The 25,758-nt window shown below is 40.0% G+C and overlaps 1 protein-coding gene across 1 annotated transcript; it reads left to right on the top strand.

Moving 5' to 3' along the window:
• The first annotated feature begins 898 nt into the window (after window positions 1–898).
• Window positions 899–25,731, top strand: TXNDC5 (thioredoxin domain containing 5). The gene is made up of 10 exons (XM_066187855.1): window positions 899–1,124; window positions 5,615–5,764; window positions 8,455–8,560; window positions 9,842–9,938; window positions 12,257–12,372; window positions 14,502–14,588; window positions 17,482–17,622; window positions 20,456–20,538; window positions 23,340–23,469; window positions 24,031–25,731. The coding sequence occupies exons 1-10, from the start codon at window positions 916–918 to the stop codon at window positions 24,151–24,153; spliced, it is 1,242 nt and encodes a 413-aa protein (XP_066043952.1). The 5' UTR covers window positions 899–915; the 3' UTR covers window positions 24,154–25,731.
• The last annotated feature ends 27 nt before the right edge of the window (window positions 25,732–25,758 follow it).

Here is a 25,758-nt window from a genome sequence, read left to right as displayed (position 1 = left end):
CTTGAAGCTATCTCACACTGATCTCATTGACATATTCTTTGCTACTACTGTTATTACAATATACTGATTATCATTACTCTGTTGCAGCTCAAAAACCCTCAAGCAGTGTGAGCACCCATTTGTTCCCTTCCTCAGAAGTAAGGGAACCAAACCAAGGCAACAGAGACCTCTTTCCAGTTGGGCATGGAGCTGAGATTGAGGACCTCAGGGGCCAGGCTTTTTCCCAGAGGCACAGCACCATTACTGACCTGGTTGGTACCACCACGCCTCCCTTCTCATCAGTCATTTATTGTACAAAAAGCTCCATTGCAGTATCTGTGCATGTGTAAATATATACAAAAAAAAATATTATTTGACATTTTAATATGAATCAGTGGATCAATAAAATTAAGATAGATAATATAAAACAGATATGTGTTATAGAAATAAAATTTCAAGGCCTTTATAAAATTATTTATTTATTATTATTTATTTCCAGAAATGAGTGTGTGTATAAAAAGATGTAAAAACTGCTATTGTTTTAAATTCCAATATAGGTTTATGGATCAATAAAATCAAAATATAATATAAAAATAGATATTACAAGGTATAAAATTAAGGATTTCCATAAATAAGCACGCTTGTATATAAATATTATACATATAAATCTGCAATTATTTTAAGTTTTCATATGGATGTATAAGGCAATTTAATTAGGAAGTAACATAAAAAACAGATGTCGCGAGCTATACAAACAACACTTTTACAGAATGGTGTATTTCCAGAAAGGAGGGTCCTGCGGTGCGTCCGGGGGCGCCCGGGGAGGGAGGGAGGGAGGGAGGGCGGGAGGCAGGCGGGGGCGGGGGCCGCGGGCGGGGCGGGGCGGAGGCGGCAGCGGCCGCCCGCGGCTTTGCCCGCTCGCTCTCCGGCGCTGCCATGGCTGCGCTCCGCTCCGGCCCGGCGTGGTGGCGCGTCCTGTCCCTGGCCGTGCTCGGCCCCGTGCTCTGCGGCCGCCCGGCGCGGGCTGAGCCGGAGCCGGGGCCGGCGGCGGCGGGGGACCCGCACGGGCGGCACCTCTACAGCGCCGAGATGCTGCGGCACGGCGCCGCCGCCGCCCCCCACTTCGTCATGTTCTTCGCCCCGTGGTGGGTACCCGAGCGCGGCGCGGCCCGGCCCGGCCCGCGCCCTCCGCCCGCCTCTTCCCCGTTGACGTGGCGGCGGGAGGCGGCGGGGCCGGGCCGGGCCGGCGGGGAGGCCGCGGGGTCGCGCTGCCCCGAGCGCCGCGGCGGGGCCGGACTGGGGGGGGACCGGCGGCGAAAGGCAGCCCGGGGGCCGGGGTTGGCTGCGACGGGGAGCGGGAGCCCCGCGCGTGCCTGGCCCGGGCCTCGGCGGCCGCCCCCGCCACAGAGCCACGGGCTCACTTAGGTTGGAAAAGACCTCTGAGATCATCAGGTCCAACCTATCGGCGCCCGGAGCCGCTCCCGGCTGGGGCTGCGGGGGGAGTCGCTCCGGCGTGGCTCAAAGAGACCCGGAGCAGCTGCAGCTTGGCCGCCGTCACTTACTTACCCTGTGCCTCCCCCCGCCCCAGCCCAAGATCGCAGATGCTTTCATTGCAGAATCTATGTTCTCTTTGCAGTCACGAAATTTAAGGGTAAATTTGCTGTGTTAACTACCGTGCTGTGTCCCCGAGGCCACAGGTATCCGTAGGAGAGCTGGAGAGTTCTTATGTTTACAAGTGACCCACCGGGCTTTTGTCGTGGACTGGTACTTTTGGCGTAAGAATGGTTAAGACGAATGACGGAACAGTGCTTTACTGGATATTCCTAGTCAAGAGGACCATTTCTCATCTTTGGGTCTTTCTCGTGGTTGTTTGTATTCTTCTCTTTTCTTTACCTCTTCCCCTGCCCTTTTTATCTTACTGATATCCAGTAGATGTTATTGGGAGTTCTATTGCTAGGGTTGCTAGGTTTCTTTTTTCCTTTTTGATTTACTCCCAAGGTTTTTTTAATCTAGATAAAATAAAGTTAAGGGAACAATGTACAAAAGTTACGTTTTGATCCGAAGTTATCCATTGCTACATGGTGCCATTTAGGCATATGAGAGTCTTTGAAACCCGTAGCAGGAAAGCGTTTCCTTTGAAAACTTTTTTTGTTATTAACATTGACTTATTTATGCCATGTGAAAATGTTCAGTGAAAGCTTGAAAGAGCAGATGCCTTTGTTCTCTGAAGATCACAAAACTGGAGAACGCCTGACTTGCTGGTGAAGGACTTTTGCCTGAGAATGCAGTGGGGCCTAAGAAATGCCTGTGCATAGCAGGAGTGCTTGTGTTCTCTTCTGTACTCAGGTGACGATATCCGTGTCTGTCCACACTTTGACTGTTTCACAGGCATCCCTAAAACCAGATGAGCTTTCTCTTATCCCAAGACACTGTTTGTAGGAGACCCTCTGCCAAAAGGACTGTTGCAGGATCCAGTATGTGCTGCACATCCTCAGTACAGATCAAAGGGAGCACTGGCCTTGAAGACTTGGATCATGCTGTGCCCTTGGGAGGGCTGAGGATCTCTGCCCAACTTAAGTGTGAAGGAGCTGTGTTTTTTGCTAGATTTGTTGCAGCTTCTCTGGATGTTCTCCTCATCCTTAGCAAATCTCCAGTTCTCTGGTTCTTGGCTTCAGGGCCTTTACTTAGTCTGGATGTCTGGCTCCTGACAGGCAGCAACAGGGCCAGGTTTCAGGTCCTAGGGGAGGGCAGAACAAAGGAAACATCCAAATGCCTGAGAGAGGTGCTTATACACAGACCAGTAGTTTTATTGTGGGTGGGGTCACGGGGGGGCAGCCTGACAGTCCTGGAGTCTATATTGGAGCCTCTTGCCCAGTTCCAAGGTGATGTGCTAATCTCCTACTGCTTCCCACAGGCTGTTGTCTGTAGTTCCAAGGCAAACAGCAAGCAGCCCAAGGTTCAGCTGGGATTGTCTTTCAGATTTATGTGGGTGCTGCTAATGTTGCATCATCAATGCTACCAGTAAGAGCTGGGTTAGAGCCAACACCACCCTTTTCTTCTAGATTCTTGAAACAAGTGTTGCTGAGGGCCTCACTCAGAAGCAGTGGTGATACACAGGATGTATCATTTGTTTCAAAGATGGCAGGATACTCCAAGAAGAGAGCATTCCAAGTCATTTGCCATCAGATGTCCTAAGGTTTTTATTCGGAAGGCTGTCCCACTTGGGGACGGAACAGGTTACTCTCTTGGTGGCACAAAGTATTCTTAAGTTGTTTGCCGTGCCAGTTGCATTTCTACAGAGGAGTGAGGTTCCCTTGGTTCCTTAGCGGGAAGGACTCTCAACTGAGTAGTTTCTCTTCTTTATTTTGACTCTAACAGGTCTTTTTCAACATATGTTCTTTATTAGTAAACCTGGCAAGTCCACTGAGCTGCAGCAGAATTGATCACCAGTTTGTTGTTGTTGAATCAAACTCTCTTGACTGGATCTTCTTTCAGTTGAGTTCTTTTGTGCAGAGCAAGACTGGTCCTGGGCTGCTTATACCCTTATCCATGTCTATGTTTTTAACTGAATAAGGATTTGAGCTGTATCTTGCTGTGGAGCTGCCCTTTCTGGCTGCAGAGCTCAAGCTCTAGTAGTGGCCCCCAGAAATGTCTGTTAGTCTCTTTTGGATCATCATTTGTGCTTGCCAATGGAAGTTGTGGATACTTACAGCTTTCTAGCCCGTGTAGGGATAAAAGAGCAGAACTCATCATTGGCATCCAGGTCTCCACTGTCCCCAGCAGCTCCTCCAGCCCCACTAATGTGTTGGAGAGTAGCAGCTGTGAAGGACTGTGTAGGTGCATGGGAAGCATGAGATACTGCAAGGTCTTGCTCTTTGATTTTACCCTCCTTGGTTTGATATATATTTCTTTGGAAACTTCAGAAAAAGTGTTTTCAGGACTGTCATGTATTTCCTTCTACATAATACTGTTTGTTTTCTTTCCAAACCAGGAATGACTGCCTAGTCAATTACTGATTTAGATAGGAACATTTTTCCTGCTTTATTCTCAGTTTCAGCCTCTAAAATCCAAAGAAGGAAGGGAAGGGGTGTGTATAGCAGAGATCACAGTGTTAAGCAGGGACAAGGCAGCTCTGTTTTGCTTTAAAAACAGAGGTTAATTAATTGGGATTCCCTTACCTAGTTTTCCATTCTATGTTCTCTTAACACCAGCCGATATTCATTTGGTGTTCTGAATCACTGCATCCGCTAGGGGAAGGGATCATGGTATCTAAAATACTTCTCTTAATTCAAGCTTTGTGTAGGAGTTGACTATGGAGGGACTTCAGTCAGAAGTTTAAGGAATGTTTGATTTTAATAATAACACATGGGATCCCTTCACCAGGACAATTAAGGATGAGATCACATGTGAGGTTGCATCCAGCCACATCATGGGAGCATGTGTGATCCACTGTGCCTGACTGTTACAGGACCTTATTAAGATCAGAAAAAATTCTTTATCTTAAAGATAATTCTTTCTCTTTAAAACCTTAAATCTCAAGGTTTTTTGTTGTTTTTTTCCTCTTAATGATTTCAGGATACCTAAAAAGGTGTGAATCTGTGCAACTTTTCTACAAGTGTACTCAAAATCATTTGTGTGAATGAAACTATTTTAAGTCAGAGCAAAGTTCTCTGAAGTCCTAATGGTGGCTTAATTATTACTTACTAAGTAGACATTGTAGATTATGCCAAAGCAATAACTACTTTCACACCGTCAGTCTGAGAATGTTTTCTGTTATTCCAACTTTGTATTTTTTAGATGTCTTGGAGGGTTGGCAAAAGCAGCCATTAAAGAGAAATGAAAATCCATTCCTTAAAACTTTCTGTTATGCTTTGAGGAATAGAGTATTGCTATAATGACTTGGAAGACTGGGAAAGCAGTGAGAAGAATGAAAGCTATTTTTTGCTTCTGGGGAGGTGCTGTTGTAGGAACTGCGTGAGGCCAGTTTTCTGTGTGTATGCAGATATAAAAAGTTGATGGTGTCCTGCTGAGACAGAGCATAGGATGGGAGGATTTTCACAGAATATTTTGAGTTGGAAGGGACCCACAAGGGTCATCAAAATTTTGGGAAACTGTGTTGTGAAATCGGTTGTGATGTTTCTTGACTTGTGTGTTACAGTTCCTTTGCAGCATGGAAGTGCAAGTGGCATTACAAAAAAGCTAGAAACTATTATCTTCTTATCTACTGCTAAAAAAGGGAATTTTTAAATACTAGAATGTAAAAAAAGCTGGGCAACCTTGCAGGATTTTTCTAGAAAGCTGGAAGAGTGACAGTGCTTTGATTAATAGCCGTGGTAAGTTCAGGGGGTATTCATAGGGTTTGTACTGTAAAGGGAGAGAAGAAAGAGGTTCTCAAATCTTGATGATTTTTACATGAGATGTGTTTGCAGCATGCTACAGTTCTTAATAGCATTTGCTGTTGCTTAGTATAATAGTGCTTGAGTATGGAAGATTTCTGATGTAACTGATTTAACTTTTGATTTAAAAATTTGTTAAAATTTATCAAAATGACCATTCTGCATATGACTTTTCCTTGGGCTCCTTCCTCTCTAAGTGTGAGCAGCTATTAAACAGTACCTTCTTCCTTCTGTCACAGGTGTGGACATTGTCAGCGCCTCCAGCCAACTTGGAATGATTTGGGAGATAAGTACAACAGCATGGAAAACCCACAGGTCTACGTTGTTAAAGTGGATTGCACTGTAGACATTCCACTGTGCTCTGAATTTGGCGTGCGAGGATATCCTACGTAAGTATAGAAAGAAATCTGCTCCTATTTTTCTGTTTTAGTTTTCCATGATCTGCTGCCAATTTCTTGAAGCTAACTTCTAAGTTATATTTTTGCTGGGTTTCTTTGCAGCCCTTTGAACCTGCTGTATTCATTTTAAGCCTTTATGCCACATTGCCAAGTATCATGTGATACATAGTACTCTTATGTTTTTTTTTTCTTTCAAGAAGCTGTTTTATGTCTTGGAAGATGGCTGTGTTTAACTGAAGTCCCGAATCTTCCTGTTCTTTCGTCTGGGAATACCTCTTTCTGAGGCAACAGTACATTGTGCAGCTGTGATATGCATGACAGAGCTGGTTTCTACTAACAGTGCTTTCAAGAGTAACTTGCCACAAGTTTGTCTTGCAGCTTTCTTAATTGCACTGGTCTCTTAGGTTTTTAGTGAACTTAGTGCTCATAAAGCAATAAATTAATAGTATCACTTAGCATAGTGGTGGTGATATTGTGCGGACTTTTTTCTAGCTAAGTTTGCTTATATTGATCTATTATATGAGTATTTTAAGGTTGCTATGTTTATGCTGTTATCAAGGATGTGTGTCTTACTACCTCAGCTTTGGTAGGCAGAACATGGTCTGGACTATCTATGAGAGGTCAGTGCCTTTGGGTTAGATGTGTGTTCCCTTTTAAATTGCCAGAAAAGGAGCAAAAGGATTTGTTTTTCACTCGTGTCTCCTTTGAAGCTTCTTGCAAATATGGATAGCATCCTTCCAATTGCTTTATTAATTACTCATCTTAGTGGGGATAAGTGGAGATTGTAATCATCTGTAGCCCTTCCACAGCCTGTACTTTTCAGTTTCCCTCCCTTTGCTCACTTTGTCTGGTGTTTTTGCCAAGCCCAGCAACAGCCTGAACTTTTCATTTGCTCCTGGCTGCACCCACTTGGACGCAGATGAGTGTGACGGAGTAGAAGTTGAGAGTTATAAATAGCATAGTCCTTGTTGAGATAGGAATTGTCCTTAAGGGCAGTGTGTGTCTTGCTTCCATTACAGATGCCAAGAGAGAAAGAATGAATCTTACAGTTCTGCTTTCATATCTCCAGAAGTGAGCATTCGTTGTTGTTGCATATTTGCATAGATGATATTGTGGTGCTGTTCCTCTTAAAATAGAGTGCCAGAGATTTTGAATAGGAAAAAATCAATGGATGTGTAATTGCTGGAGGGTTTTTTCCCCTCACTCCTCTTTAAGGTCATTGAATATATAGGAATAGTTAGTGCTTGCTTTTATCTGTTCGAAAAGTTAGAAATAATAAGACAGCCATCTGCTAGGTATAGAAATATAGCAATGAAGGGGAATTCATGGTATCAGCTCTCTTCCTATCTGAGTCAGTTTTGAACTAGCTTGTTTCTAAAAACCTCCAGCAAGGGAAATTTCACAGCTTCCTCAGGCGGGGGTATTGTCACAAGTCCAGGATGTGCTGATCCTTATGCTGCTTTTCCAAACACCTGTTAAAGGAAAGGCTGCATCCCCTCAGAGAAAAAGTGGCTGAGCAGGTCCCTGCACTTTATATCACAATTGTCTCAGGATTATTTGGTGCTGCAAAATAAATACTCTCTCAACTGAACTAGAGAAAACTTAGCCTTGTTTGCAGAAAGTAAAGATGCAGCCAGCTTTTTTTAAGATGTTACCTGAATTTGTTCTGTTACTTTTCAAAAGTATTGCCAGGAGGTGTCTTTTAGATGTTCTTCTTTTTCATTTCTGTTGCTTCCTTACTATTCTGACATTCTGTCATCACAAAGAACATTCAAGAATACCTTAAACAGAAAAGACTGTGGGAGCTCCTATCTCTTTTGAATGTATTTGCATTATGTGTTTTTTCAGCACTTTCATATGTTTATTTCTTCCAACTGTGGAACAAGAAGAGAGAGAAAAACATTTCAAGAAACTAAAGAAGCAGTACTAAATGACAGCTTGACAAGGGGAACTGAGGTCTAGGTGACATTAGTATTGAAACTCTGATTCACTTTAAAAAATAAGACTAGGTCAGAAATCAGTATCACACCTTTGTTAAATATACTTCCAATTTTAACTTAAGATTTAGTAGTAGAAGCTTTACATAGTCTATGGAAAAGTTTTGATAGTGATTATTGAACTTTACAATCGTGAAGTCTGGATGCCTACAAGCAGTCAGTTATCTCCTTGTCCTATTGTCTCAGTGTGTTTTTAATCAGTTTAATACCACATGAAATGCCCTACATTATAACAACAGTCAGGGAACAAAAGGTGAGAAAGAAATTCGTGGAAAAATAAACACTAGATATTTTTCCTTTGGTGATGGAGAGAGGTGAACAAAACAAAATTGATGCTCTTTGACAAACTGAAATAGGATTCATAGAACTGAATGCTGCAATTTTTAAATTGCTCCTTCCTATTGATCAAAGTAATATTACTCTATGCTGATTTTTAACTTGGTATGTTTTATTTTTTCTTTTAAAAATCTCCTTAAAGCTTACATGGGAATGGAAAAGGGTCCTAAGTTCTAGCCATGACAGTTCAGTCTGAAAGGGGTGCCTGGTGCTGATGTTAATAGTCAAGAGATCTGTTACTGCAGCCTGAGCTGCATTGCTATGGATTAGCAAAGCACGTAATCTTTCTGAGAATGTTTCCTGTGTGAAAATTTTTGCCTCACTCTTCTCTACATTTTGACCCTTTAGGCTGAAGCTATTTAAACCGGGACAAGAACCTCTGAAATACCAAGGCCCTAGGGACTTCCAGGCACTGGAAAACTGGATGTTGGAGAAATTAAATGAGGAACCATCTGTAAGTGAAAAGGAAATACTCTTTTCTGCAGGCTTACTTATCTATCATTTCTTTAAGATAGGTTTCAGTTTTCAGGAGGAAAACTGCTTCTGAGAATAAAAGTCAGGTTGCAGTATCAGTCTGAAACAGCTTACATGTAAGTCAGAGTAGTAATTAAAACTGTCGTCCTGTGACCTGCTCTCTGTTTCCTGCTTTTAAAATTACAGCACACAATGCAGTTTTAATGCTTATACATTTGACATTTTAAGGTACATTCCTTGCTGTCAATTCATTTGACACCTGTAGGCCGTAATGTTTCTAGAGTAAGAAAAGCAATTTAGCTCTAATACATTATAAATGGCATTTGATTTGGGCTTAATTACCTCTTAGAACATGGATGCCATCTTTAGGTGAGTTACTTTCTGATAATATTGTGGCCTAAAGAAAAGGTTTAGAATGATCAGTTAAATAAGATAAGCTAATACCATCACTAGGAAAATCCTTAAGTTTAGGGGTATCATTCACATACGGGAGCTAAGCCTTGCCTAAAATTTAATTTCTGATTGCTGTTTCTAATCAAGAGAAAGCTTTAGTGATTGCTGAACCACAGTTAGAATGTGATTACATTTAAACACACCTGGTATTTTTTACTAATTGAACATTAAATGCTAAATTATTTTAAGAAATACACTTTGAAGTTCCTTAAAAATTCTCTTCAGCTCTAGGGTTAGAGTGTAGAAAGCATTCACTTGCTTCTGCTGAAATACTCATGAATTTCTTACAAGTTAATATATATTGAGTGTTTGCTCTATTTCCATTGTTGCTGTCTTCATGGAGCTGTTAGGTAGACAGCATTCCCTCTGACACCAGGGGAGCAGAAAATAGCTTTTGCTCTAATTTAAAGTAGCCCAGAGGCCACTGAAATGGGTGTGATGGCAGTTGCGGCTGATGTGTGATGCTCTGGAGGCACTGTTATATAATTTAAGTGTGTTAATATATGGTGATCCAGTGAATGCTGCAGCAATTACTGTGCCCTGTGACTGTACTACAGCACAGTGGAAGACTGGTATTCCACAGGCTCTGGTAACTCTCTTTTATGTGTCAGTCCTTTTCACCTTTTGCTTTCAAGCAGTTGATTTTTAGGAAGCATTAGGTACCTAAATCAAGCTAAATAAGGACATTGCTTTAAGAATTTAAAATTTCAGAGTCTATGGCACTATCACAGAATGGTGTGACACAGGAAATAAATGTTGTGTATTTGCTGTAGAAGAGTAATAAAAGTGTTTTTTTTCTCATGAGTAGGACCCAGAATCTGATGTGGAACCACCAAAAGCCCCTGAACCTAAGCAGGGAATGTATGAACTCTCAGCAGACAATTTCAAGATGCACGTAGCAGAAGGTAACTGTTTTTTCCAAAGAAGAGAAACTAGGTTACAGAGACATGAGTAGTGGAAAGTCTGCACCAGAAATGTTAGTTTTCAGGGTACCTCCTTCCCGCTTTTATTTTCCGGTAATACCTAGTGAAAGAAGATGAAACTGCAAACTATGTAAAAATGCACTGGTTAAATTACATATTGCAGACTATGAGAAAGTTGAAGTACAGCACTCAGAAGTAAAATTATGGCTCCTAACCCCAGGGAAAAGCTAGTGGGGCTTGCTCAACTAAACTGTCTCTTTTCCTGAGTTGCTTGCTCAGTCAGAGCCTTGCCACTTTGTTTTTGCAAGTCCCATTTCCTCCTCCCTAGGTGCTGGCTTGTTCTTCCTCCCAGACTGTTATTCTGGATAAGTATAATCCACCGGCTTCCTCCTTCCAGCCCCCATCCCACTCCAGGCTGGCCCTTTATTTGATATTGTTTAGCTTCCTTCCTCCAGAATTTAATGCAGGCAAAACACTTTGTCTGTTCAGCTACTTTAAAAAATATTTTGTCTGGAAGCTTAAAGATTAATGCCAGGAGGGATACCTAATATGGGAAATTTCACCCCTCACATGATGGTTTTTTTAGACAATGAGCAAAATCTTAGAATACAGACTTTGGGCTGGCATGACAACAGAGGATCCTACTTTCTCCATCTGTTATCTGAAAAAGAAAGGCTGGATTAAATTAAATGTTTGCCCATGTGATATCACTAGGGAGGTCAAACCAGAACTTCTCAAAGTAACCATTAGCTGATTAGAAATATTTTCATGTGTAAAACAGCATTTTGTGCAGCTAACTTAAAATTTCCCAGCATGTCTGGTTTAATGTGGAATTCAATCAAAATTCTCAATTAATTTTCCTCTAAGCCATCAGCGATATGCTAAGCATTTGTCAATTTAACTACCTTTTCAGACTGTAAAGTTCAGTGCATTGTAAATGTTTTAGTGGTTTTATTATGTATCCATTTGCCTTCATAGAGGAGACGTTCTCATGGTCAAATCTGATGGTTGAACAGGTTTATGATCATATGTAAAACTGTTATCCTCTGTTCAGTTATGAGAAGTTCAGTGCTTAAATTTAACATGAGGCTTAGCAGTTATACCACCAAGGTTGACTTCTGTTCATAAATAGCCTCCTTTTACCTTTTTGCTGCTCTTAAATTTTATAGAAAAATAAATTATATTTTTTCTGTTGAGGAGAGTATATCAGAGTCCATGGTAAAGAATATCTGATTATGACTAGTGTTCTTATTAATTCGTGGGAAATATAATTTTGTGGTTTACTTGACCAACAACAGAGCATGTCAATCAGTTTGAAAGTCTTCCACATGCAGATCAGTCAAGATACAGAACACTATTACTGCAGTTTGTTTCCTGGTTATTTTGTATGCCTTTCCTCTGACCTTCCTTTGTGGACAAGCCTTCAAACTAGAAAAAAATTCAAGTAATATGAGCCCCAAAGCAGTCTTCAAAGGATTATGAATAATTCTGCTAAAAAGAGCTTTCCTCCAGTTGCTGGTGTTTCCTGCAAATTAATTTTTTCCCTTATTTTAATTGTTAATTTTTATTTCATTCAACAGAGACTTGCCTTGATGTGTGCAAAAATGTGCAGCAATTTGAATTACTTAATCTTAATTGAAAGAAATTGCATATTCTGGTACTTTGCAATCAGTAATATATACTTTTAAACTAAATATTAGTAGGAGATAGCACAGAGACTCTCCTCTGCATAAAATAGCACAAACATCTACTAAAAGCAGAAATTTCTGAGTAGCTGACATGAAAATTCAAAGACCAGGGCAGAAAAAGAAGAATGGAAAACAGAACAACATTTTTCAGTTATTCATGGGCTTAAGCATTTCTTAGGAAACACCATTGCATGAAGTTGAAGTTTAATATTTCAACTTATGCTGTTATCAACATATATTCCTTGGTAGTTCTTTCTACTCTGTAACAGGGCAACTGATTGACAGGGTAGAATTAAACACTAAGGTAAATGGTTAGGTTAAAATATCAGTTTTAATACCTCACTTGTTGGCTTGTGATTGTGAAGCTATTTGGATTTTCAGGAAATTTGGCAATGCTGTGGGACTGCATACAGTATTGAAAACCTAATTGCTGAAGTATTTTGTCCTGGCCTTTGATTCACAGTGTTTCCTATCTTTAACTCAGGAAATACCATGATAAATTTGCAGCCTGAGATTAGTACCTAGGCTTTAATTTCAGCCAAGTTCATTCCAAATGAGCTAAATATTTTTTTCTTTTTTTTTTTTTTTTTATTATTTCTTTTTACTTAAAAGGTAATCACTTCATCAAGTTCTTTGCCCCTTGGTGTGGTCACTGCAAGGCTTTGGCCCCAACCTGGGAACAGCTGGCTCAAGCCTTTGAGCATTCAGAAACTGTTAAGATTGGTAAGGTAGGTGAACCACTCTTAGTCTGAAAAATATGGTTTGTGTCAATGTATGTTTCAGCCAAGAATCGTGCCTTTTGTGCTATGTTTTGCAAATAACAATTGTTTCATTTGTCACCTCTTAAATCCTTTTATAGTCATAGTTTGTATTTTGATTTTGAGATGGTCTTTTTTTTTTTCCTCACACATCCACAGTTAACAGGACCTCCCCCATTTTAAGCAAAGCCTTGTGGCAAACAAAGCTGCCTCTCTGCATTTCAGAGAGCTGGTCTGAAATGCAGAGAAAATACTACTCCCTGCATCTCTTAAGTCTGATACTTAAGATGCAGGGAGTAATATTTTGAGAGTTATTTTTTTATTATTCATTTGTTTTGTCAGAACTTGATAGACTTCAGTATTTATTTTGAGCGGGAAAGTGACTTCTAATTTTTTCTTTGCGGCACTGGATTCCTAAGCAAGCTTTAGCCCTACTGGGTATTTATGATGAGTTATTTCTTTGTTGGTTTTAGTTTTTTCCTCTTTTTCCCCATAAAACATTTAGAAGGTTTCAGGGGGTCTTACACCTTAAAAATTGATATCTTGTCCTGCTTTACTATTTCCCTTAGGGTTGATAACCAGGTTCTGTGGTGTATTTACCATGGGAGCTTGTTACTTGTACGTGGAGTGACTTCTGTGCAGAGGTATGGAGGTGGTCTGGCAATTGCAGTTACTGGCTTTATTTGCTGACCCATACCTAAGTCCAGGTGGCTCATGATAGGAATTCCTCTGTATCTGCCAACAGTGGAAATCAGACCAGGCTCAACTTCCATGTCCCTAAACTTTCACAGGGATTCCGCTGATGTGAAACATAGCATGGCAGCAGTGTTGTCAGTCCTGCAGAGGGACTCTCCCTCTGCTGTCTGCCCTGCCTCTGCCTTCACAGCACTTTCAGCTGTAGCAGGAGGGATGAGCTTGACTTTTTTTTTTTTAATGCTTTTGAAAATCTGTTAATTCAGGTATGCTGTACATGTACAGCACAGGCCAACAGAGTTGAACTTTAGAGGAGGCATACATATATCTTTATAAGCACAGTTGAACTTCAGAGAAGACACACAAACATAGATAGGTTTTCAGACCTGGTGGATATAAAGTTAGATTCCCTCTGAGAATGAAATGTCAGAAGCTTTTTCCCCTTTGAAGCATTCTGTACTTTTTGATATCCTAGTTTGTTTCCTTATGAAATCATTGCTTAAGTATCTTGATGAAGTTACCATTCTCTGGTACCCAGAGAAAAATAAATAAATTTCAAAAATTTCTGTTCTGATCAGTTGTCTGTGGTGTTTGCAGTTCATATTACTGAGAGTTGCTATTTAATACCTCCACTAAGCCTTGTCTTGATGCCTAGACAGTTTTATGTAACTATATGGCTTGTGAAATATCTCTTGAATCATGCCTTGGCTAAGATTTTAAGCCTGTAAGTAAACAGGAAACACAACTGTTTCTAAGAAGGTTGAACCATGACCTTCATCTAATCTGGGGGAATAGTGTCTTAACCCTGTCTAGTTTTTAGAATTTATCTTCAGTGAAAACCTTATAAACTAGTAACTTTACAGACTGGTTTGTGACGTATTAGAATTGAATGTTGCTATGCACTTGGAGCTTCCCTTGGAATACAGATCACTTGCTAGCTGTTGACATGCCTTCTGAAGTCTTTAAAGAGTAGTCTTCTAAAAAATGGGTGAGCCAGTACGTCTTCACTTTAAAGCTCTCTCACATTAGCATTTTGTGTCTCATTGTCCATGCACTGATTTTTATTAGCTGAGAATATCAAGTACTTTTTAATTGAAATATTTAATTATGTCTTCATTGTTCTATGTAACTGCTACTTCTTCCTTCTAGCCATACCTCCCTCCCCAGTCTGTCCTTAAAAAAAAAAAAAAATCAAATACACACAGAGCCTCCCAATTATACAACCAAAACACTCGTTGGAAGGCAGACATAGTCATTCTCAAGACAGTACTTGGTACTGAGTTTTGCCAAGCCTTGTACTGCTTGTTCCTGTATTTTTCTGAGCTTTTAAACAAGGGAGGCTGTGATGCTTGTTGTATGTTTATTTTAGGCACTGAATAATTTTGGGTTTTATTCCCAAAATGTAGGTCGACTGTACCCAGCATTATGAAGTCTGCTCTGAAACCCAAGTTCGTGGTTATCCCACACTCCTCTGGTTTAGGAATGGTGAAAAGGTGAGTCTGCAAGTTCAGCAAATGATCACACCATTTTTGTCTAAATAATATTTGGACTGTGCTTACATTCTGGAAAAACAAATCAAGTGGACATATACAAAAGTCTGCTTGTGAGAGGAAAAGGTGTTGAAGGTTCATTTGGGTACTAGAAGAGGTAGACTTTATCCACAGATAAAATTTAAAGATTTTTGTTCTCTGTGTTTTGCAAAGAACTGATGTAATGTTCATAAATCTGTAAGCAGTATCTCCAGTTATGCTGCTGTGTGAGAGAATTCTGGGTTTACTTTATATTAGTAAATTATTAGTACTATACCAATACTATATATTAGTATTAGTATAGTACTAATATAATTAAGTATACTAATAACTATATATTAGCGTATAGAGTATTAGTATACTAATACTATATATTAGTATTTTACTTCATATGGAACACAAAACCACAACTGAAATAGAAATATTAATTATAAAGGATGTAATTTTCACGGTGTGTATCAGAAGATTCTCATCTATAAGTGGTGCCCATCTGCTGAGTGCTGTCTAGAGATGCAAATTTTCCTTCTTATGTAAACCTGAACATTTCACATGACACTGAGAGTGAGAATCTTGTGGACCCAATTGACATTTTTCCTCACAGCAGTTCAGAGAAGTAAAATATTCTGAAATTATGGGCAGATAAAATATTTATAAATGCCACATGCATGAACAGCAGTAAATAAACATATTATAAATTGTAGTGTTATATATAATATATTTCGCAATTTCAAGATTAGTTAAATATATTCAATGGATATTAAAAACACGCCTGCAAGAGAAACCCAGGTCTACACTTCTAGCTCTTACCTGCTAAGTTCTGGGCAGGGGGAAGGAAGAGGGAGTTTTCTCCCATTCATCTTGCTTTCCTTTTTGAACATTTACAGTATCAGGAACATTAAGTTTTGCTACTTGAGACAGTTTAGTGGCCGTTGCTTGCGGCAATTTTCTGTCACTCTAAAGAGGAACTGGCCATAAGCACATAGCAGTGCATATGGGGTTTGGTGTAAGCATCCCTATAAAATCAGACACTAGGGAATTTAAATGAAGCAGCCCCAGTGTTTTTGAATCCCAACCAGATTCACATTAGTGTGCAGCTGTCTTGTGAACTCTCAAGGCACATGACAGCAGCAGGACTGGAAGCTGAGAGAGTGCTCAAATCAAGCATGGTGGCATGTCCAAGGCTAGAGGTTTTCAGTTAGTTAAACTTTAGTTTAAATGTTGTACTAATTGAAGTTTGTGTTCCTTGGAGTTATTTGAATTAAGAGTGCAGTGAAAGAAAAAAAAGTCACTGCTGTTGTACTTGGTAAAGCTGAACCTCAGCCATTAATCTGAACAATGTGTTTCAGTTGACATCAAACTGTCTTTCCCCACTGGCAGTGTGGCATTCCTTGGTGGAATACTGCCACCAAAATCACATGTTCCTCCATGGGCTGATACAACATACTTTAAAAAGCACAGAACAACCTCAACAATTTTCCAGTAATCTGTCCCAGGAATTCCTGAAACTCTCTGGCAGCTATGATACTGATCAGTTAGGGGAAGGAGAACTGATTTAGTCATCCAGCCTTGTCTGTAATACCTTCATCCCCTTTGCCATGACTGAAGTCTGGCATCACACCACTGCTGTTGGTGAGGTGCAGCAGATGCCCTGGGAGAAACCCTGACCCTGCCCTGCTGACACGGGTACGAACAAACAGGTACAGGCTTCTTGCTTCTTAGGGATTAACACCCAGTGCCAGGAAAGGGGCAGTAGTTACAGGAAACATTATCAATTGCAAAAGAAGGAAAATGTGTAGAAAGAGTTCCAATGATAAAGGAAGGTTGAAGAGATGTCTGTTTTTCTTTCTAATGTATGTTTCTTAAAGAGTCTTTTTTGTCTGCAAGAGGAGATTAATCGTGCAGCCCACACCACATGGGACCATGTCTTAAGAATTTTATCCAAAATGGATATGTAATGCCTCAAAGATATGATCTCTCTTCTGAACAGGAAAATTAGTACTAATTTTCACAGACTGAGGCAATCTGAGGGCAATCATGCAAGAGCCAGACTGGAGAGGGCCGACAGTAGATTTGAGAGAAGAAAGAAAGAAGCTGCTCAAAAGTGCTCTGATTTCTTGTTCTGACAATCTCTTGATTGCCTTGTTCCCTAGATTTGGGAAGTACCTGAAATATGGGGAAGCATCCAAGGTGAACTGTGGCCTCTCAAAGGTCTGGCTGGCTGACTGCCTTATGTACAGGTTATAAAATAAGATTAGACTTTTGTGAGAGTGGTGCCATTGGAAATGTCTGCCCTGCAGCAGACTGCTGTTGTCTCCTGCTCCCAAGTGAACTTGGGTGCCCAGAGTGCATTGCCTTACTATTTAGGTTTTCCAAGGAGTTGTGGCAAGTGTGTAGGCCAGAGGAGTGACTGTGTAGTCCAGAAACATGCAAGTTAAGGTTTTCAGCCCTGTCAAAGCACTATGTACAGCTCACAGGATAACAGAGACCACACCCAAACCACAATGGGTATTTTATTGTCCCTTGTAGTAGAGTTAGATTAAAAAAAAAAAAAAAACTTTGAAAAAGCTGACTAGGGTGAGACCAGGAGGTCAAAGTGGCAAAATTTCAAAAATTCGCTCCTACGTTTCTAAAATACCTTTCTTTTCAAGGAAATTTTAGATTGTTCCCTTTGGGTACTGAAGAATCTGTGGCAAAAGCTGAAGATGTAGACTGAATGGAATGTCATAGAGAAGTTGAAGAACTAGATAATCGTATTTATTATTTATAGTCTTACACTTGGCAATCTTATGTTTTGCTAGTATTTCTTTGCTATGTCAACTACATATAGAATGTTGCACAAACTTTTTGCTAATTGTAGGGTGACCAGTACAAAGGGAAGAGGGATTTTGATTCCTTAAAAGAATACGTGGATTCTCAACTACAGAGCTCTGGAAAAGAGCCACCAGCAGATAAACCTGTTGAAGCCCTACAGCCACCTGCAGAGCCCACCCATGCTGAGGTAAGTGCTCCTGCACTCTGCAGCAGTGTAAGGTGTTCAGACTTTTCTAGCAGCCTGTCTGAGTCTTCCATGTGTTTCTCTCTCTCTGATAGCTTGACAATTTCTGGATGTAAACTGTACCAAATTCTTCCCTGGTTATTTTTTTTTTGAGTAATTAATGAGTGGAATCAGCTCATAAATCCTAGAGATACTTTTATTAACATGATGAATTGGAGAAGGAAAATAAATCTGATCCCTATTTTATGGTTGCAATAAGTTATTTAGATGCAGGCATGAATGTCTTTTTAGCCCATGGAACTGCTGGCACCTGGGTCTGTATGACAGCATATTTCACCACTATAGAGACGAACATTTCTTGCAAGATTATCACCTGAAGCCGAGAGGATGGTGCACACTGCTAAGCCTCAAAAAGACAAAAAAGGCAGGGTTCTATACTTAGAAATCTATCTGCAGAAACAATCAACAAAGATTATGAAGACCAGTACCAATATGGTAAGGTAACATGCCCTGTGACAAGAAAACTCCTTGGGGTTTGGAGACTTATTTTAATCTTGGTTGTAGGAGCTACAGGCTTATGTTGTGAAGAAGTTGGCAGAAATAACCTTTGCACAGTTGTAGTTCATGTCATATAGTTTTCTGTCTTTTCTAATTCCTTTGGCATTTCATCTGGCATTTTTCTTGGCAATGAATGAAAAAATGGTGAGGCTGAAAAATTAGGGATAGATTTCAAACATAATTTTTCATGAAATGTGCAGAACATACTTTCTACCTATAAAATTAGGGATAGATTTCAAGCATAATTTTTCATGAAATGTGCAGAACATATTTTCTACCTATAAAATAAGGGACAGGGATTTACACTCCCTTGTGATATAGAATGAACTTAAGCAATTAGGCAACAATATTATTAATATGAATACAATTTGTATGCAGCTTCTTAAAGGAGAGTATTACCTTTCCCAGCTGATTTTTCCAGCAGCATTGCATAAAGTCGCTTGCCAAACATTACAGACCACATAGATTTACAATTGTCATACTCTTCAATTTTTTTTATTTTTTTTAATTGACCTCATATTTGGAAGATCCCAATGAGCTGGTGTTGGTACAATGCCGAAAGTAATTAGTTGTCTTTCTATTTTTATAGAAATAACACAAACCACATGTGACACAAATTCCCACTTCTGTCTTGCATTCACCAGCACACACACAAGGAGGAAAGGATTGTTGGGGGATTTTTTGTCAAATAATAGTAGACATAGTGTAGGACTCAACTTGTCCTTACAACTTTTATCTTCAGACCCCTTGACTCTCTGTTTTCATGGATTTTGAAACAAGGGGCCAGCCCCCTGTAGCCAGCAAACACTGACTGCATTTGCCATCAGTTGACCACAGCTGGTACCACAGGCAGCAAAAGCAATGAGTTCCTACTTCAAATGTGTATCCCAGTGTTGAGTCCCCATGTCTTATAAAGCCCAAGTACTTGCCAGCCCTTGTACAGAAGCTGTACTTTGACATCCATGAGACTTCTCCACTGCCAGACATGGCTAAAATTCAAAAAATGATCCAGGTGAATGAAGGCAGTGTGACCAACTGATGCTCAGATTATGTGATTGCGTTAGATGTCTTTTTTTGAGACACAAAGCTAAAATTGAGATATATATTATATTAAATTTATTTTTGTGGCTATATAGTTCACATTGCTATTCTGATAGTAATCTACAGATCATTAAAATTCATTTTACTGTGCATATCATGGGGAAATCGTTACTAATCAGGTTTTCAAATTTTGTATCTTAAAATGTATATTATGTTTGGAACATCGGTTTCAGATACCCATTTAGGAAAATCAGAGTAGCAGCATAGTGCTTACTTTTTCCTTCATTTAGTTATTTCTGATTATTTAATAATTAGAAGATATAAAAGAATAATTTCTAATTTCTGAATAATTATTTAGAGGTAATAACACTTCATCTTAATGAAATAGTTCCATGAACGAACAGTTATTTACAGAAATGTTTAAAGGTACTGGATAATCTGGATTTTCAAATTTTTAGTTTCACAAAACTTACTGGGGTTAAAATAGAATTGATAATACTGTCAGCTGTGATCTTGTTTTTCTTCTGCATTCATTTGATTTTGAAGCTTTTATAGGCATGAGGTACATTTATTTGTTTATAATCCCTCCCACCCTTAACGGTCTCATGCAAAAAATGAAGTTTCAGCTCCATGCTCTCATATGAGACTGTAAGCAATGTCCTTTCCTCCCATCATTCCCTTGCTCCTGATATTATCAGGAGTAGAAACTTTTCCTGGCACCCATGCAAGTGTGGTGTTGTGATGTCCTCTTGACAGGCAAATCTGTGTTTCTAGTAACAGTTTTTTCTGTGCATGCAATGCAGGGAAAGAAAAACCAGAGAGAACAGCTCTTGAGTGCCTTGAATACCTCATTAACATCTCAGATGGCCATTACCTGCTTGAAGCCAGCTCTTCTAAGTGGTGTTCCTTGAAACATAGTCTATTAAAATTAAGGGGGTTTTTTACAATTACTGCAAGTTTGGATACAGGCAAATCCTTTGAAAGTAGGAAAGCTTTGTTTCTCTAGTTATGGATGAAATTCCCTGTAAAATATGCTTTTCCCTGCATCTCTCTAGGAAAGTAGCTGAGAAGTAAAAGGCAGGTCTGCTGCTGCTACTCTTGTTTATATTACTAACAATATTATCTTTTCCAATTTCAGTTTCCCTTTTAGGGAGGTAAAAGCTCAGTAGGCTGATGTTGTATATACAAAAAGTTTTGACTTTTTTTCTCTGTTTTTTTTTTTTTTTTCTGGGGACAGGCTGCAGTGCTCTCTCTCTCTGAAAAAGACTTTGATGCAACCATTGCTAGGGGTATCACCTTTATTAAATTCTACGCTCCATGGTAAGAAGTTTGCAGCTGCTGCTGTTCAGGATTATTGCTGGCCTAAGCTGTGGGTGCATTAGTTGCTGCAGGCCTTTGAGCGGTAGTACTGTATTTGTTGTCTCCATCTAAACTGTGAATTAGCTGAAGAATGTGTGTGTTGGCAAGAGTTGCAGTAAAAAAAAAAAAAAAAAGCTCAGTCTTGTTTAGCTCCCTTGAGCTGCCTCTCTGTGGAAAGGCTGACACAGAAACTTACCCTGGCAGCCTCCAGGTGCTGCTGGGGTAACAGGGAGAGTGAAGCTTTCTTTGAAGGTGCAGCATGCTCCTATCCCTGGGTTAGGGTAAGATGATGGGAGCATATCACCATATCTCAGTGCTGAGAAAGGAGAGGATGCTGGCCTTTAGGGCACTCTCCAGCCTCACTTGAAAGCCTCATTCGAACACCTGAGTTTTGATACGGACTATTGAGCTATGGATAATTAATTGCCTGTTACTCTTCAAATAACTGTCAAAAAACTAATTTGCACAAGTGACAATTTTAAGATGTTCTTAAGAGTGTATGTTCATGCAGTGTGTTCTTAGAGGGACCCAAGGCAGAAGTGCCCAGTGCAGATGGTGTAGGTGTAGCTACCCGATGGAAGGCATTGGAGGGGGAAATGAAAGTAATGTCTGGCATCTGCCATTCCTGCTATATCCAGCAGAGCCTGGGACCCCAGCTGGGTTAAGTCCTCAGTATTACAAACTTGTAGAACAGGTATTTTCCCCCTTTTTCTTACTGTTCCCTTTCTGAGAGAAAAAGAAAGTTTCACAGTTCTCTCTCTGGTTTATAGAATTCATCTTACTTGTGCCTCTGTGGAATGAAATTTGTATGCCATCTTGCTCATTTATTGCTGGTCTTTTAGCCAACAGCAGGAAGCCTAGTATAGGAGGAGAGATTAAATTAAGCTGTATTTCACTGTGTGAAAGATAACACATCTCTGATTTAATCACTAGCATTCCATTAACACAGTGTATAAAATATAAAAAGATCCTTCATTTGGGTTACCAAAGGCCCCGTTACAAAGCAACACGAGCAAGTGCAACCCAGATTTAGATGTGCTTAGGCATCTCAAAATACTGCAGTTTAACTTTGACAGTAGGCATGAATGTGTTTCTTAATGTAGGCAAGAATTACCTGGGAACATTTCATTTCACTTCAGCTCAATGCTGCAGGCTTTTCCAGTGGTGTCACCCTTTGCTGCTTAAGAACCACTTCTATGCTCTCTTCCATCTGTAAGATCTGCTTTTGCATGTGAGCAAGTGTCTGCCACCACTGGGTTAAGAAATACCCTGCCCATAGCACACACACCCCTCGTTGTTTACTGCTCTTTCCTTTATCCCCTCTGTACTCTGGGAGGGATTGAGATTGTGTCTGTGCCTGTGCTGCTTCTGCCGCACTTGCAGAACTGGCGGGAAATTCAGTTCACACCTGTGCTCAAGAGCAGCTTCCAGTCTGATTTCTGAACCCAGGGTTTGTTGGCATATGTACTAGTTCATAACCTGGAGCAACTTTTTCTGGGAGAGTCTGAGTTCAAGAAATGCTCCCTTTTTGATTATCTTTTATTAACAATACCATGTCCCTGTCTCATGAGATTTTCATGGGATGCTGCAGGATCTCACAGATAGGATCAGTGTTGGATGGCAGGCTGAGAAACAGCAGTTTCAGGATGTAGGGTCACCAATGTGTGCTGCCTGGCTGCAATGCTCAGAAAGTCACCATTTAGGAAAATGCTTCCTATATTTATGTAGCTCGTATCCTAGTTTTGGCTCTGAAAGTCAGGCTTGTGACTACCTGTAGTGCTCTGCATATAAATGACCATATTCTCTTCCAAGTGGATTAACTTATGTAGGACTCAGCAAACGCTCTTATGTTGCTTTCTAGTTCTGCCCTTCAGTTAGTTTTGGATAAATATTAATGTTAATTTGCATCGTAAGCACAAAATCATCCTGTTCTAGTAGTTTTTGTGCGTGGTCAGAAGTGCTTTTATACTGTCATTCTGTATTAACAAGGTGGTTTAAATATACACTGGCTTGCATTAAGAAAACTTCTGCTGAGACATCTTTCATTATTTTTGTAAATGCCCTGATCCAGCCTCAAGGCAACTATGGGTCTGTTTTAATAACCCAATTAAGGTGCAGCTGAGTTAGAACAGAACGAGCAATGCAGCTTTAAAGTCTAAAGTGCTTTGGGAATTCTTCTTGAAGGCAGTAAGAAGTTCACATTAGGAACTTGGCTAAGCCGAGTTCAAAATATAAACAAAATGAATGCTTTACTATGCATTGGTCAAGGAAGCCATTAGGAACTGGAAGAAATTTAATAGGGAAATTAAAATCTCATTTAACTAATTAATCTTGGGCTATGTAGTTTTAGCATAATTGACATATGCTACCTGAAAAATTAATTCGTACTACAGACATTCTGCGTCTTCCTAAAAGCACTTTTGTTTCCAAGAGATCTTTTTTTTTTTCCAGCTAAATATTCTCTGTGCTTGTCTTTATTTGGCTTCATATTCCTCTGTGGGGTACAATGTTAATGTACCGACATCTAGAATACCATTCTAGGCAAGACTAACAAAGGCCAAAAAGTATTTCAGTGCTTAACTTAAATAAAATCACTTGTTTTCTTAGCTCATTTACTGACATAGTAGTGCAAGGGAGTTGGAGGGCCAAATCAGTAGGGGATAGGAAAGGCTGCTAGTTAAACTTACAGCAATTGCAGCAAGACAGTAGAGATAAAGTGGAAAAGTGTATCTGCTAAACAAATCTCCCTCCTTTGTTTCTAGGTGTGGTCACTGTAAGAACTTGGCTCCAACCTGGGAGAACCTTGCCAAGGAGCAATTTCCAGGTTTGACTGATGTCAAAATAGCGGAAGTGGATTGCACTGTGGAACGTAACGTCTGCAACAGATTTTCTGTAAGTGTGCAAGTTCTGAGATGAAGGGGACAGTATACAGGGGACAGTGTACCAGATGTTGGAGGCTCCAGTGTGCAACCCAACTGGCTGCTGCACTCCAGGTGCCTGCTGACAGTACAGCTGTGGTCTCTGTTAGCCAAAGAGAGGCACCTGGTGACACTGTTTCCTTCCTGAACTGTTTGGTCACACTTGGTCATTCTCATTATTGGACAAAGCTGAAGAAGTCCCTGCTTTAGGAAACGTCTCTCTCTGAAAGCACTAGGGCAGACTTGTGGTATCCAATGCCTAGACAAAAAATGTCTTTCAGAGCTGCTAGGCAGACAGCTGAAGACAGAACTGGAGCTGCTATTCCAAGAGCCTAGAGGAACATGTATTACCCCATTCTCTTAATGTTCAGAAATTGCAGGTTGGCATTGAAAGTTCTGCTGTAGGTTTGGTTTCTTTAAATTAAAATGGCTGTTTTAGAGGGGTTTGATGGCTTTTGAGAATCAGGTAAATATGAGGGAGGGATACAAATTTGAACATTAAGAGCAAGTTTCTTTTCTTGTGTGTCTTTTGAAGGTACGTGGTTATCCTACACTTCTGCTTTTCCGAGGTGGAAAGAAAGTCAGTGAACACAACGGAACGAGAGACCTTGAATCACTTCATAGTTTTGTCTTGCGTCAGGCAAGGGATGAATTGTAATAAAAGTCTGGATGCTCAGTCCCTGGCTGTCTCTGTACAGTAGCTGAGGGATTTCTATCTTTGCTCATTTTCAAATAGTGTATTTGGGGGGGGTGGGGCTTTTTTTGTTTCTTGGTTTCCAGGAAATTGAATGTACTAAACTTTGGTATCTTCCCCTTGTGTGTGTGTTAGAGACATGCCTCTGTGTGTGTGAAGGAAAGCTAACAAGTAGTTACTGTGCAAATCAAGAGTATTTTCAGCATTGGTAGTTGCACTGCATTTCTGCATTCCCGCAATGAAGTGTAAATGGTTTCCTTTGAGACCAAAATACATTAAGAAAACCAGTTGAAGGGCAGCAGTAGAATATTTTTGTCTTCAGGTTAGATCTGGTTAAAAAGCAATCCTTACAAACTGCTTACCATTACTAGAAAGGCAAAAGCTACAGCTGTGTTGAGTCACTTTTGCCTCTAGAATTGTACTTAATCCCTATTTCTCTTAATATAGCTGCTGAAAGGTTGAAAACACACACACCTTTGGAAGATACCAGGCCACCATGAGCTGGTTGTTTCCTGTTAATCCTCTCAGCATGGGAGGTCTAGCCATAATGAAAGTGATGGTACTGTAACATGTGCCTGAACATTACTGATGCCATAATGTACATGTGTCAGGTGGATTTCCATAGGCTGCTGCCATCCAGCTTCAGAGTCACAACTATGCTCTACTTCTCTAGAGCCAGAGTGAAAAAATAGGTGCTGTTATAACTGCTCCCTTAATGGTAAATGATCAGTTAGACTCCAGAGCTGACAACCTGTTTCCTACCCCCACCTGAATCCAGCTATTGTGCTGACCTGCTCCTTAGTCAAGAGTACCTAGAGAACAAGTAGTACAATGTATAATTTTTTTTTCCATTCAGCTCTTCTGCAGTAGTGTAAAATAGTTCCCCCCTCTTCTTGAGCCTTAACGTTTTTCCAACCTGTAAGCATTGCTAAGTTTGAATGCTAGGACCACACACTTTGTGGTGCCTTGAATTATAATATGAATCTATTCTTTGGTGCATAAGATGTTCCCTGTTAGACTTAACTGAAAGCCAAAGAATTTACATTGCAGAAACTGTCACGATACAAAGGCAACAGCAAACCAAGGACTGAATTCTGCTGTCTCATGTGCACAGAAACTCATGGAATGAGGATTGCTACAGGCTAATTTGACTAATCTGTCAAGATGCTGGGTTCTGTCCATCATATGGAGTAAGTTGGGTTGCTTTTCTTTTTTATTTAAAAAAAAAAAAAAAAAGGCAAAACATCAATGAACTTTTAAACCATTGAATTACTCCTGGTTCTTCACTTCACTGTCTGTCCAGAACTTTTGATTCTGTTCAATCTGAAAATGTGTGAAGGTGAAGAAGCCACAGTGAAAACTAAGTGTTGTACTGGCAGATGTATTGGATCAACATGTGTACTTCTGCCTTTCAGGAAGCCTTTATTATGTTTTTAACAACTTTCTAGTGAAGCACAATCTCATGAGTTTCTTGTATAAAATCAAAGTGGAACAATTGTTTACACTGAGAGTTTTTCTAAATAAAAACTTTTTTAAAAAGCAGTCTTTCTATAAATGATACAGCACAAT

This window comes from Chamaea fasciata, unplaced genomic scaffold (genome assembly GCF_029207755.1).
Source record: "Chamaea fasciata isolate MVZ Bird 193981 ecotype frontalis unplaced genomic scaffold, bChaFas1.0.hap1 SCAF_1, whole genome shotgun sequence".
Lineage (NCBI taxonomy): Eukaryota > Metazoa > Chordata > Aves > Passeriformes > Sylviidae > Chamaea > Chamaea fasciata.
This window is presented reverse-complemented; position numbering and strand designations above follow the sequence as displayed.

What these genes read in the sequence shown, in the direction of transcription:
- TXNDC5 (XM_066187855.1), top strand. Translation starts at nt 916, where the DNA reads ATGGCTGCGCTCCGCTCCGGCCCGGCGTGGTGGCGCGTCCTGTCCCTG. An exon ending in GTCATGTTCTTCGCCCCGTG is followed by an intron (nt 1,125 to 5,614) that starts GTGGGTACCCGA and finishes CTTCTGTCACAG; the next exon opens with GTGTGGACATTGTCAGCGCC. An exon ending in CAGAGCCCACCCATGCTGAG is followed by an intron (nt 17,623 to 20,455) that starts GTAAGTGCTCCT and finishes TTCTGGGGACAG; the next exon opens with GCTGCAGTGCTCTCTCTCTC.